The sequence below is a fragment of the Protopterus annectens genome, chromosome 1.part1 (genome assembly GCF_019279795.1).
Source record: "Protopterus annectens isolate FY-2018-M chromosome 1.part1, PAN1.0, whole genome shotgun sequence".
Classification (NCBI taxonomy): Eukaryota; Metazoa; Chordata; order Ceratodontiformes; family Protopteridae; genus Protopterus; species Protopterus annectens.
In genome coordinates this window covers 1431495204-1431510798 of record NC_056726.1, presented here as the reverse complement: position 1 = coordinate 1431510798, position 15595 = coordinate 1431495204, and the positions used below count along the sequence as shown (strand labels likewise).

Genomic DNA, 15595 nt, shown 5'->3' with positions numbered 1-15595 from the left:
TACTGGAAGCAAATGGGCTACTGCGATCACTTGAAGATGACCAATTTAAATTTTGGCTTGCTGTCTTCCATTGTATAATGCCCCATGTTGATGTTCTGTACAGGCAACTTCAGTGTCGTACCACAGATGCAACTGCTGTTGAAAAGGATGTTCATACATTTTTGGATGCAATTGACAGTGTCCGATCGGGTATCAATGGTATTGCAGAACAGTACCTACATACAGAGAACATCCGGTCAAAACGTAGACGAGGGCCATCAGCTTCCCGACCACTGCATGAGACCTTGCCAATTGCTGCAAAGGAAGTGTGTGATGTCATAAGGTTCCAGGCAACATCACGATTTCAACAAACTGGCCATCTTCAAGCTTCTCAGTTACTTCTGCCTGGAAAGTTTTCAACATACATAAGAGAGTTTCCAGAAAATCTGTTCACAGGAACAATGGACAGCTATCCATTCCTGATGAGGGGACAACTTAGAACAGAACTTGGAGTGGTGTATCAATGTGAAGACTTTAAAGCAGATGGCAGTGCAGTCAAGATGTTAAAATTCTTGTTGGACAACTCCTTAACCAGTGTGTTTTCACAGACTTACAAAGTGTTGTTAATTATAGCCACCACACCAATGTCAACTGCTGAGGCAGAAAGGTGTTTCTCAACACTGAAAAGTATTAAAACATTTCTTTGTTCTACAATGGGGCAAGACAGATTGAATGCTTTGGCTATGCTTTCCATAGGAAAGGAGTTAATGTGGAGTATACCCAACTTCAACCAGAGAGTTATTGATTATTTTGCACAAAATAAAGAGAGACGAATGGACTTTATCTATAAGTAACGGAACACCATACAGAAGAACACAAGAGGCACTTATTTGGTACTATACTAGTACTACAAGCACTTATGTAACCCAGCCACTGGGGATGCACAAGCCAGTGCATTTCTTCGTGCTGGTCCCAAGCCCGGATAAATGGGGAGGGTTATGTCAGGAAGCCTGGGCATCACCACATATAACCTCCTGACAAAATTTTGTGGGACAATACAGATTTTGATACAGGATTGGTCGAGGCCCAAGTTAACAATCACCACCACCAGTACTACTCTTTACCAAAAGGGTGCTGGCAGAAATTGGGGGGAGGCTACTGTTGGCTCTAGAAGAGGGGGAAGGCATGCCCAAAGGTAGTGTGATTTGGACATGTGCTGAGGAGGGATGCTAAGGAGGGATGCTACTAGGTATATTGGGAGAAGGATGCTAAGGATGGAGCTGCCAGGGAAGAAAAGAGGAAGGACTTGTAATTAGATTTATGGATGTGGTAGAGGAAGTGATGTGGTGACAGAGCAAGATGCAGAGGACAGGAACCAATGGAAGCAGATCTAATGTGGCAAACCCCTAACTGGAACAACTGAAAGACTGCAAGCACCTATTTGGAACCAGCTGGGGGTCATGTGAATATTATTTGCTTTGGGAAACTTAAAACTGTCCCTTTTGAGCCTCCATGAAAAAGGGGGTGGGAGAAATCCAGTATGACCTGATGTGTTCCAGACCACAGCTTCTAAGGTGCACGACAGCTTCTCCTCAGGTGCAGAAACTGAATATGAAGTACTGTTTGCAGTATACCGCAGAGGTAAGTGTTCAAACCAATGTGTGTATGTAACAATGTGTGCTGTGTAGACTATTCAGCATGTGCCATACTGACTGAGCATTTATTTCATGTAAATAAGTATGTGAAGCATTGATCCCATTGCACCATAGCCACCCCGTCTTGTTGGCCACACCAATCCAGCTGTCTCCTGCAGCCCCCCTATGATTTGAAGTCACCAGCTGCCACTGCATATACGTTTATATGTGTGTTTGTGTAGATAGACAGATATAAATATAGACATATATATATATATATATATATATATATATATATATATATATATATATATATATATATATATATATGGTTCATTCAGAAGCCTGAAACATCATAAGCCTGAAAATCAAAATCCTGAAACCAAAAGCCTGAAAATTCAGAATCCTGAAAACTCAAAATCCTGAAAGCCCAAAATCCTGAAAGACCAAAATCCTGAAACTCAAAATCCTGAAAACACAAAATAGACATACTGATGTCATTGTGGCTTTGCTATTGTTAGCCCTGTGGTGTTAGGTCATGCGTTGGGGTCAGGTAAGTGTGCGGTTGGTTTTATTTTAGGGTTAGGGCGGTTTAAGTGAGTTAGGGTTAGGCAGGTCAGGCATGTATGCAATAGTGACAAATATTGGGGTTAGGGGCGGTTTAAGTGAGTTAGGTTTAGGGCGCGGGTCAGGTGAGTGTGCGATAGTGACGGACCTTAGGGTTAGGGTTAGGGTCAGGGTCAGTTGGTAGATATTAGTGTCTTTATAGTGACATATTAGCATTATTTGTGTTTTCAGGATTTTGAGTTTCAGGATTTTGGTCTTTCAGGATTTTGGGCTTTCAGGATTTTGAGTTTTCAGGATTCTGAATTTTCAGGCTTTTGGTTTCAGGATTTTGATTTTCAGGCTTATGATGTTTCAGGCTTCTGAATGGGAACCATATATATATATATATATCTCAATGCCGACAGTCCAAGCAGAACGGAATAGGAAGTCCGCTCACTGCCATACTGTAGTGCAGTCTTAGAGATGGTATATTTAATTTGCAGGGGGTTTGGGAGGTGGCACAGCTTCCCTGCAAAAGTTGAAAGTAAAAGAGTTCAGTCTTTGTTATAAATATTCATGTCAGTGCTATATGCACCGTCATGATTATTTACTGGAATTTTCTTTGGGTTTCCATATATTGGTTTGTGGACAGGGTGTAGGTGAGGTCAGGTACATAGTTTGGGTTAGAATGTTTTACTGTGTTGTTACAATGGTGTTTGTTTTTACTGTCGTTATTTCATTGAATGCGGGTAAGTCGGGATGTTGTTGTTTCTCTGTTGTGAATGTCAGGTATGTCAGGTTTTCGGTTTGAAAGTTATTGGTGTTGTGGTCTCAGTCTTTTGAAAGTCAGTCTGCTGGGATTTGGGTTATGTGAAGTGGATCCAAATATATATATATATAAATATATATATTGTTAAATAAATTTGTTAGAGTCAGACTGTAAAAATCATTGAGTTATTTAAAAACAATGTCAATCAATAACAAACAATAATGCAGGAGAACTCAAGTATTTTAAAGCTCTAATGTACATTAGGAGGCAAAAAACCATACACAAAGTTTGTATAGAATTTTGACTAGTTTATTCGTACAGTGTTTGCCATTTTATATTATTTACAATCAGCTTTTGCCCACCTCACTGACGTGGTCAGTGACAAGGTCTTTACATCATAGTAACTTAGTAAAAAGTGCTGACATTGTGTTTTTCAAAGAAGTCTTTTTCCCATGAGAATGTTACAGCCTTGCAAACACCTGGTCAGTCACGATGACCTCCTGAGGATGTAGCCAATTCAAGGTTCTCTGATTAGTTCGAATACAATAGATGTATGTCTTCTTTAATGCCTCTCTTTGTCTTCCTCGTTCCAGCTGCACTATCAGAGATAGTGCGCAAGGCTACTCTCCTGGTGGAGGCAGGAAAGAGGATACACATGCGAACAGATTTATTATTTTCTAACTTTGCAAAATAATCTTTACTTGAAAGACATGAGCCAGGCTATGTTTGCAAGCTGCCAAGGTCAAATTTCTGATTACACTGCAGCTTGTGCTTCAAGCAATAATATGCAGGTTTATTTCTACTATTATTCTAGTAAGACAGAATTAAATGCATTATATACTACTTTCCAAACTTTGTTCTCTTTTATGGATTTAAGTACATTTATTCCTAACTAAAGCACACATTTCTCTATATATTTGATCACACAACTTATATATGTTTGAATGTTTAAATACACATCTTCCTAAGCAGCACACATTGTAAATATATTTTTCTAGGCAGCATGTATGTAAATATATTTTCTAAGCAGCATGTATAGATTTTTCTAACATTCTCCCTCCTGTTAATGCATTTTATTCTGTTTGAAACATAAACAATATTATTTCATTCCTCAGCCTTTCCTTTTCAAGGGCTTTCAGCTAAGTAAGTCATTGGTTTTATATTTTAGAAAAAGCATTATTTGAAATTAATCTTTTAATTTCAACACTTTGGTAAAAAAATTTCAGTAGCAGATATATTAACAAATTTTTGATTAATTTTTTCATGCAGGGAATTTCACAGTAAACACATGTTCCTATTAGGAGTATACCCACACAAATAGCAATTAAATGTTTAATAGGATGGAACCCCACCCCCCCAAACAGATTCTGGAAAAAGTCCGTCAGTGGGTTTGGGCCTGGTTTAGTCATTGCTGATACTTGCTGAATTACCTCTAGGTGGTCATTGATTTCATGTTGGTTGTCTGGAATGTACGCACAGCATTTTTCTTCGTGTACCACCTCTTGCCGCTAGGGTGAAGTAAAGAGTCATTTGATTTTGTAGCACAACAGTTTTTATTGCATTCAGTTCATTAGTCACCAATTCTAGGGTGGAAAAAGTTGCATTGTTTATGACTTTTTGACAGCTTTCTCAGCTCCCAGATTGATTTGACTGCTTCATAGGCTGGTGGTATTTTTGCCCTGTGGCTTTAAATAATTTAACAAGGTATGTGGGTTTGGCACCGTAGGTGCTTTAGGTATTACTGCATTATTCACAGCTTATAAATTTTGTACCATCTGCCATTCCCCGTTTGCTTTTTTTTTTTTTTTTAACAGGAAATAGGGGTGTATCACATGGTGAATTAGGAGATTCTTTGAGTAATGCTGCTTATTATAGGCTTAATTTTTACTTTTGCATTCTTTTTTTTTAAAATGTATTGGTTTTTTTTGTGGTTTAAAAGCTGACTTTGGGGTAATTGTAACTGGTCCTGCTGCTTGAATAAGCCCTACATTTAACTTGCCTGTTGACCACAGAGTTGTTGGAATTTTACACAAGACCTTTTCTTTTTTTTTAATAAAAATGCTAATCAGCTGTCCTTACTAGATTGCAAGTGTACAGCTGTATGTGTCTGTGTCAACCAATTCAGTTTTGTTTTTATATCCCTTGTCCTGACATTTTTAAATCAGTCTGTTTTTTCATTTTGTTACCTTTTTTCTAAGTCTGCCCATTTAAAACTTTTGTTTTTTGTCAAGCTGACATGTGGCAGTCTATTGGACTTATACAATCTCATGAACTCCTGAGGTAATGAACAGCTTACTACACTGTTTCCCTCAGTATTCCAGCATAAAGTTTGTAATATTAATTTGTCAGCAGGATTTTTACTTATATTTTTATTAGGTCCTGGTGTGCTACAGTAGTATGGAGTACAATGTAACAAGTGCTGCTGATCAGTGTCAAGGGAGGGTACCTTACTGATGGCTACGTTTATTAGTTCTTTGGTTACTGCCCTGGACCAATCATAACTAGGTCCTGGCTGTACCAATAATAGGCTTCACCCTTTGATCACACCACAAGAGCATTCATTTGTCTTTGTGCTTCCATACCCTGCATGGTAGGAACTACTGCTATGCCAAATATTTGCACAAGGTCTTTTCCCAGTAAGTTTACTGGATATTTTTGCAGAAACTACAATTTTACTTTTCTGAGTCATACCTGAAACAGGGTCAGTTATTGCTATATTATGGGAAAGTGGTTCCCTGTATAGCTGTCCATTTGCTGCTTTTACTAATATATAATCAGGTGATTTAGAATGTTTTGGTAACTTGGAGGGGTGTATCAAAGTTCGTGACGCTCCTGAGTCACACAGGAATTTGACCTTTCTTCCCTCCACCAGAAGTGTTACTTCTGGTTTTGTATTTGCTAGGTAGAGCTCCAGGCTTAACAATGCTAAATCTAAAATTTTATTTTCATTTTTATTTTCTACATTTGTTTGTACTTCCTTTATTCCCTCTACTACATTCACATTTTTTTTTTGTTTATTAACCTTTCCTGATGATTTTTGGTTATTATTACTATTATATAGTCAATCCACATCTCCTTTATCTTCTGTTATTGCTTTCTTATTTTGTTTATAGTCCCTAGCTAGATGCCCTTTTTACCTGACTGTAATACAAATACTTTAGCTCCGTCTTCAGCAGTGAAGACTTGTGCCTTTTTTTTCTTTTTACTATTAAGGTGTCTTTCAGTACGTCTAGCATACTCAAGTAAGGCTTGCAGTCTGCTTGTTCAGTGATTTGTCATATGCCTTGTAATAAAACTACTAACAGAGGCAATGCAACCTTTTAAAAATGTATATATATTTTTTTTTTAATTGTTATTTTAAGCATTTTAATAATTTAGCATAATATCCATCTACTGTCTTATTTTCCTGTTGTAGGCATTAATTAATGCAAGTCCAGTCTACTCTAAGTTTTCATTTTTCAGAGATTCTGTCTGTTAGACCTTTCACTCTGTTGTCTAAAAATGTTTCAGAATTTTTTAAGCTTCTGTTTTTCTTTTGCCTGACGCCCTGCATCAGATTAAAGCTTGTTTAAGGAGTTTAACTAGTGAAAGTTTATCTAGTTTACTATCAAATTTATAGTTGTTAACACATTTTGCAAAATATCTCACATTATCTGCTTACTGTAATTGCATATGCTTCACATTATCCATTAGGGGCGGATCTCGTGATCTCTTAGTGCACTGATTTTTCATGTCTTAAAAAGACTGTTACGTAACCCTTCTCTTGTACCACGTGGTATCTTATTTCCCCATATCCACAGTAGTGTCTAGAATGACTGTTTACTTTGCTTTGTTATTCCCTGATCTATGACTCAAGATACAATACTTTGACTCTCTCTCTCCCTGCTATCACAAACCTTAGCAATAGCACAGTGTAACCTGGTCCCTGATCTAAAACAAAGACAAAGAGGGAAATTCTTCTTACCTGAGCCTCCTGCTCTTATTGTTTATCCTTGGGGCCCAGTCTTCCGCTTTTCAGCCACAGATCAGAAAGTGGACAGCCTCTTTACACACAACAATTCAGTCGGAGGTTTTTTCACTTTAAGAAGAACCATTCTTTTTGGCAGCTTCTCCTGCGCAGATTTATTAGCACTTATGCACTCTGTGACCTGCAGCTTACCAAGGGAAATCCGGCTCGAAGGACCAAAATGTTAAATAAATTTGTTAGAGTCAGACTGTAAAAATCATTGAGTTATTCAAAAACAATGTCAATCAATAACAAACAATAATGCAGGAGAACTCAAGTATCTTAAAGCTCTAATGTACATTAGGAGGCAAAAAACCATACACAAAGTTTGTATAGAATTTTGACTAGTTTATTCGTACAGTGTTTGCCATTTTATATTATTTACAATCAGCTTTTGCCCACCTCACTGACGTGGTCAGTGACAAGGTCTTTACATCATAGTAACTTAGTAAAAAGTGCTGACATTGTGTTTTTTAAAGAAGTCTTTTTCCCATGAGAATGTTACAGCCTTGCAAACACCTGGTCAGTCACGATGACCTCCTGAGGATGTAGCCAATTCAAGGTTCTCTGATTAGTTCGAATACAATAGATGTATGTCTTCTTTAATGCCTCTCTTTGTCTTCCTCGTTCCCAGCTGCACTATCAGAGATAGTGCACAAGGCTACTCCTGGTGGAGGCAGGAAAGAGGATACACATGCTTGAACAGATTTATTATTTTCTAACTTTGCAAAATAATCTTTACTTGAAAGACATGAGCCAGGCTGTGTTTGCAAGCTGCCAAGGTCAAATTTCTGATTACACTGCAGCTTGTGCTTCAAGCAATAATATGCAGGTTTATTTCTACTATTATTCTAGTAAGACAGAATTAAATGCATTATATACTACTTTCAAACTTTGTTCTCTTTTATGGATTTAAGTACATTTATTCTAACTAAAGCACACATTTCTCTATATATTTGATCACACAACTTATATATGTTTGAATGTTTAAATACACATCTTCCTAAGCAGCACACATTGTAAATATATTTTTCTAGGCAGCATGTATGTAAATATATTTTCTAAGCAGCATGTATAGATTTTTCTAACATATATATATATATATATATATATATATATATATATATATATATATATATATATATATATATATATATATATATATATGTATGTATATATGTGTGTATGTATATACATATGAGTCCCTGACAAAACCACATCACTGAAAACCTAGAAACTTGAATGTTATGAGCTGCCACTATGCAGAATAGCAATACAATAAATAAAGATTTTCTAATCCTGGTTTTGTGTTCAAGTTTCTGGCTTTTTTGGTGATCTGGGTTTCAACATTCACTCTTGTGAATCTTCAGTCTTCTGTCAGGGATCCATATCTGTGTAGATAGATAGATAGATAGATAGATAGATAGATAGATAGATAGATAGATAAGTAGATTAAACATGTACGCACACAGATATATAGATATCAGTAGGATGGTTCCCTTTCAGAAGATCGTCATTTCAGAGTGGAACTTCATATTGTCGAGACCATATGATCAACTTTCCAAAATGTTGAAGTTCTTCTATAGAGATCACAGTGCAGTAGGGATCAGGTAATTTATTATTTTCCCCACTGTAGTGCGATCTCAAAGTTGGTATTTATAACATGCAGGGAGTGTGGGGGTACCGGGGGGGTTGCTCCTCAACAAAAACATAGACTGTTGTTGTTTTGTCTTGTTTGACTTTTTGGAGTTCATCATATGGTCTCAATCATATAAAGTTTGACTTTCAGAAGAGTTGATTTTCTGGCCTAGATCCCAGTGAGATCCATTCCTTTCCTCAAACATTTGCAATTGCAAACATTGTGTACAGCTGGACTATAAGACTAACACTGTATGTTTGAAAATGCCAGTAGCTGTTTCAGGGAGCCTGTGGTACAGGGGAGTGAGTATTTGCCCTTTCCCCATTGCTATGTAATCCCAGAGATGGTATACATAAGTAGCAGGTAGTGCTGTTGGTGGTGGAGGGCTTACCCACCTATTACATAAAACATTTTTTTAATTTAATGTTGTTCAATGTTTGAGTTCACTGTTTGTGGTTTATGTATTTCCCTGTAGTATACTGTTATGAATGCATTGTGAAGGCCATTTAACTGCCATTTTACATTTCACAAGCTTTAGTAAGTATTGTAATCCACTCTTTGCTCAATGATGAATATGTTACAATGAAAAGATGTAATTAATTATATTATAATATACAGAAATGCAAATACTTGGTAAATGTTTATGACTTACCTACAGAAATGCTGACTGAACTTGATTCAGAAACAAATACATTATTTACATGGTATCCACACTTGTAATGTCCGCCATTTGCAGAGTTTAGATTCGATATCTGAAGAATGACAGAATTTTGTCCCTGTGGAACTTGTAACAGTGAAATTCTACTAGTACCTCCAGTTTTGCTGAGATAAAATTCTCTGTTGGAAAAAATGTTCGGAGCAGTACAACTTACACTGAGAGTTTCTCCTTCAGAAAAAACATTATAGCTGCCCTGAATGGAAACTGATGGAGATGGAAAATTTACTGGAAAAAAAATAATTAATATCATTAGTTTAAACACCATCTGAGAGCATTAGCACTAACACAGAAGAAGACACTTCAATTCAGTGGTAAAGTATGATGCTATTTTCCACCAGTCCTCATCATAGGCATTGAAAAGTGAATATAGAAATTATAAATCTTGCATGAACGCTGGCTTGTCAAATGCAGTTTTTCCAAGATTATTATTTACTGCTGTTTTTATTTTTATTGTTATCGATGCAAGAAACTTTATAGAAAAATATCAAAATCACACACTGATTATACAATCTGCAAACGCAAACTTCTATGAGCATTATGCAATGACAACAATACACATAACTCTATTAGTTGTCTGTACTGATACATGTTGATTCTAAAGAAAAAAAACTGTTATGAGTTGAAAGGCTACTCCCTTACATTGTATCAAATACAGTGAAATAGCCAACTTTCATAAAGAAATAACTATCTGATGATATCAACTTCAAGCTTTTTCTGCTGTCTGAAATGACATTTTTCTTAGCCCAACAGTTCACCTTGGTTTAAAGAACATTAATATTTGGGGATTCCTAAACTTAAAAAGAAATTAGTATTGCTGTATTGGTGTAGAAGGGCTATCCTTGTATAACATGCCTATATTATATGGTAAAAGATGGATTTATGGTTGTGACAGCAGTAGCAATGAGATATGTGGTGATTTCACAGAAACTGGGCCAGACTCACACAGAACCTACCATTGGCAGATTATCTTACAAGAAATGAAGTCAATAGTTGGTCATAAAATGCATCCTGTCCAGTCAGTGAGGTTTGCAGAATACTGATGTGGACCTGTTAGTAAAATAGATTAACAGACTCTGAAATTATTTACTTGTACATTGTGGAAATGGAGAATTTCCTGCTGTAAAAGGTACCAAACCATGAGACAGCTGAGTTGCTCTGGTACTTGGAAATTTTGGGGATGGACAGTAACCAGGTCAAAGGTATACAAAGACCTCTACACTGGTGTCGATGCCAGAGGTGGAGGTTTTATTTGGGTATCCATTACCCCTAGCTGTGGCATTGATAGAAAGTCCCTAATACTCTTCTTGTGCAATTATGCCCTGAAAGAAAAAAAAACAGAAAAAAATGTTCACTTATTTATTTAACATTTCAGTACTGGGTCAGTGTGAGCTTTTCCAAGGACCTTTATCAGCTGCAGTCTATTCCAAGAAGACACAGGCAATATATTCCATAAACAGAGCATGTAGAAAAATATAATAAGTAGAACAAACATGCAAGGAGGAGATGGCAAGCTAAGCAAAATTAGTTACAGATAATGCAGTGCAGCAGAGGCTAGGAATATAAAGCAGTGCAAACACACACACACACACACACACACACACACACACGCACACATGCATATACACAAACACACACAAAAAAAAATATATATATATATATATATATATATATATCTATACAGAGAGAGAGAGAGAGAGAGACTGTATATAGATATAGAGATATATAGATATAGCTGTATATACATGTATATATATATATATATATATATATATATATATATATATATATATATATGGGTCTAGTCTACTGTGTATATTCAAAAACTCACTTCTTTGAATATAAACAGTAGACCCACGGTTACACGAAAGTGTACTTCTTCGAACATCGGTTCAACGAACCGATAAAGAACAAAGTAACATTGTTTTTGCAGGTGAGCAAGCCCCCGCTGCCCCCCATGTGGGGGGTTGTGCCCCCCACAACCACCCTACTTAAATATACCAACTCTGAGATCGTACTACAGTGGGGAAACACGTAAATTCCCTTTCCCCACTGTAGTGTGCTTCAACACCTGTGTTCCTTAACGGTTCGTTGAACCGTTCTTCACAAAAGTGCACTTTCTCTTAAGTGCACTTTCATATAACCGAGAATCCACTGTTCATTTCCGAACAAGTGGATTTTCGGTCTTTATTTTTCTGGTCTAAAAATAAATTGATGAAACTGTTGATGAAGCAAAGAAAGTATCTGGATTTTGATGATGAATGAGTTTGTATATGTATATTGTCCAGTATCTCTGAAGCAGTTATATATGTGGGTGGAGTAACTTCTTAAAACAGATGACAGTGTCTAAGATTCTTTTCTGCCAAATCCTAGACATACATTAGTAAGTTGTATTTCATATGTGTTTTCTAGTTGTTACATGCTACCCTCTACAAGAATTGTTTTTTTTTTTTTTTTTACAAAGGAAGGGATCCTGTAAATCAGGTTTTATGCAGCTTTTGAAGACTAGATTTGTTAGATAAGCTTCTGTCACCTACCATATATGAACCTCTGAAAATGACTAGGTGGCCTTATAAGAGGTGTAGATAGCTACTCCAGCACCTGGTGCTATCCCCAAATCTGGCATCCCCCATCAACGTTAAGTAAGAAAAAATAAATATTCTCTCCATTTAAACTCTAGCAGACAGCTTGCCATATATGTAGGCTAAACTGATTCACTTCTGACAGTAAAAACCATAAATGTAATATCTGCTATCTGCCAATGCACCCTCTAGCATGCTGTGACATGGGCAGCTGCACACATCACCACACATTATCTATATCTCTGGGCCCCCTAAAAGTATGTCTATAACATGAGAACCAACCATTGCTTCCACATTCTGTCTCCTAAAATCCCTGATAAAGTCACTAACCATTAAATATTCTGAGACTCATTAGTCTGAGCCCTGGAATAATGAGACTAGATGACCAAAAATAAGGACTTATATACATATATATATATATATATATATATATATATATATATATATATATATATATATGTGTGTGTGTATATATGGGTCTGCCTTAGAATATCAAAAGCCAACATTGTTGAAGATGGATTCATCAAGACGACATCCACGAAAACTCACCTCATTGACAGACTGGATGAATAAAATCCTTCCCAAGATAAGTACTGATCACCCAAACACACACAGATCCAATACCGGAACAATCAAAACCCACCCTGGTGGGGGGCTATGCATACCACATCCCCCAATGAGGGGTGCTGCACTCCCCAAATTAAATTTACCAACTACAAGATCACACTACAGTTTGGGTAAGGGCAAAGGTCACCTTCACGGCCAACAGGTTACTTACCCTGGGAAGATTTCATTCATCTGGTCTGTCGATGAAGTTGGTTTTCATGGATGTCTTCTCGATGAATCCATCTTCGAAGATGTCAGCTTTTGATATTCTAAGGTAGACAGACCCATATACACTCGCGCACACACACACACACACACACACACACACACACGTATATTTATATATATATATATATATGTGTGTGTGTGTGTGTGTGTGTGTGTGTGTGTGTGTGTGTGTGTGTGTGTGTGTGTATGTGTACAAGCACATTTGGGGATGTAAGTAATCTAGGGGAGGGCAAGCTAACATAAAAGGAGAGCAGTGATGGTTGACATTCATTGTTTACCTGTATTTTCAGGTTTTTCCTTAATTATGGGGCTCACATTTGTGAGTTTCAGAATTAGAATAACAAGTTGATAAAATCACCTGATAAATAATCAGTGTAGATAGCCACAAAGAGGAGCATAGCTGAAGCAGTTCTAACTGACAGTTAACAGTTTTAGAAAGAATCATAAGCTTTAGAACATTCATTTAGTTTAAGAATGGCACAATATTTTTTCCATGCTGCAAATAATGCTGCTTCTGTAAAAAGGAGTGTTTGATTTAGAATTAGAGTTTTAGAACAGGATGAAGTAAGTAAAACATGAGTGCTTTAAGGTTAGTTTTCCACAGCTAACAGACAGCACTCAAGAAGATACCGAAGATTTCTCTTGCTTGATTTGTAGTCCCAGCAGGGCAGTGAAAGAGTCTTAGATGATTAAAAATTGTTAGATGCCTAAATATTTTAAATAGCCCTTACAGTGACCTGTTTGGTAATACTTTTTGTACTTCTCCACATTTTGTGTTTGTTTTAGCCAAATGTTGTGTGGTTCAGTTTTTTATTTAAATTTTGACATGGTTTATATATTATACTGCATTTCTATTCCTGTAAGTAGAATTACATGTAAAAGGTAGCTTTTTTTGTATTTTGGACCCGGTCTGGGCCCCCAGTCTTTAACTTCATTCATAGATGTGGCAGGACTTGATCTACTGCCAGGTTTAAGTCTCATTTAGTCATTTATTATAATGTTACTGGCAAGTTTCTGCATAGGCTGATGTTTTAGTCTGTGCTAGGATTGCAGTAATGGCAGTTTTGTGAATTCTGATCTCAGGTTTGTGCTTCGGTCCTTTTTATAGTTATATGTACCTGCTTAAAGTTGCATTCCAGTAGTTTGGTGCTTTAGTCTGTGGTGAGATTTCAGTAGAGGCAGTATTATGAATTCTGCTCTAGGATTTGTGCTTGAGCACTTTTTATAACCATATATACTTGCTTATAGTTGCATTCCATTGTCTTTCTGTTTGCCTTGTTATTACCCTGTTCTTTGAGTCTGCTCCAGCCCCCACTGAGACATTAAGCTAAAAGTTACTGAAATTCTAACCACAGTACTAGAGCTCCAGTTTGAAGTTTTTCCCCAACCCTCCTATCCTTCTGTTGTTGGGATTTAAAGTGATGTGACTCTGGCTTCCGCCCTATATGGTAATCTGACTTATAAAGCCCTTTCCTCCCCTCTTTCATTCCCAGAGTCTGTTTTGTAACCAAATGAAGTACTTTCCCACCCACTGTTTCCATGTATTGATAATACTAAGTGCCCATCCAGCAAACCAGTATTACACTTGAGTAAACCTCCCTTACTACAAATTGTGTCCTGCTCATTTTCCCACAGCACCCATCTGCTTGGTTCCTTTGTCACACTCTGAAGGCATTCTGGTTAAACATGTTTCATTCTTGTCAGATAAGAGATTTGTTTTGTTTTGCACTTTAGTGAACAATTTATATTGCTATTGCTTTATTTTTGCCTTATTTGTTGATTTTGCCTTTAATCTTTGTAAATGTCCTTAATACTTGAAATTGCCTTGTTAAGGTAGTCTGTTAAAGTTGTTTTGTTAAAGCATTACACTTACAAGCTATCTTTCTTGCTGTTTTTACATCAAGAGGTTAGCAGTGTCCTGTACAGCCAGTTTGCACATTAAACAGCCCTATTATCAAATCAGCACATTTGGACACAGACTAGTGCAAAACCCCAGAGACCACCCAAGGAGACCTCTGTATAGCCCACCCCAACACCTGCAGTAGCCTACCCAAATATAGGGCCAGACAACATGAATATGTAATTTCTAAATGTCTCCAGAGGTAGCTTGGTAGATATGGGCATCCTGAGACAAAGTGGCAATTGCCTCATTTATTTATTTATTTAATGTACTTGACATTTGGCAACTAGGAAGGTCTGACTGGATTAGAAACCCATTTTCAGTGGTGGCCTCTGAAGAAAAGCTCCGCAATAGAAAAACAGTATAGAAAAAAGTATGACAAAGCAAACAAATGGCATTTAGCATAAAATTAAAAAACAGAGCAAGACAGTAGCTAATATAAAGGGAAAGTAGGAGTAAGGTATAAACAGACATTTGTATAAGAGAAGCTTTACAAGCATAATTAACACGTTAGTATTTTGCAAAATAATTAAACCATGTTCCTACTAAGTTAATAAGACCTGGTACATGGGTGTAGAAAAATCTGCCATATACAAAAGGGACTTTACAAGTAAAACTAACATTTGGGAAGCATATATAAAACATTGTGGGTGGCATATATAAAAACATTTGCAATTATGATTTAAGACATACATTTTATGGTGAAAGTTGAGAAAAGGTACAGCAAATAGAGCATTTTTCCTGACTGGCATGGTTATTCCATGATGGAGTTGTAAAATACATAAAGAGGTGCTAAATGTAGGGATAGAGGGAGAAGACAGAAAGGAGTGGAAATAGGAGAGGCTATCTGTAGTGAAGTAGGTGATTGGAAGGGGTGGGAGTTTAGATGAGGACTAAAAAAAATGGAAGGGGAAGGTTAGGGAGGGAGGGCAAGAGGAGCGTAGAGGGATGATATAAGAAGGGGAAGGAAGGGTAGTATTAGTAAAGAAAG

At 36.9% G+C, this 15595-nt stretch overlaps 1 protein-coding gene across 1 annotated transcript in view; it reads right to left on the bottom strand.

Moving 5' to 3' along the window:
• Positions 1 to 15595, bottom strand: part of LOC122816350 (scavenger receptor cysteine-rich domain superfamily protein-like) — a 1565493-nt gene that overhangs the window by 978489 nt on the left and 571409 nt on the right. The window contains exon 4 of the mRNA XM_044089094.1: positions 9226 to 9516. Within this exon, the coding sequence (XP_043945029.1) occupies positions 9226 to 9516 (291 nt within the window). The remainder of the gene's footprint in view (positions 1 to 9225; positions 9517 to 15595) is intronic.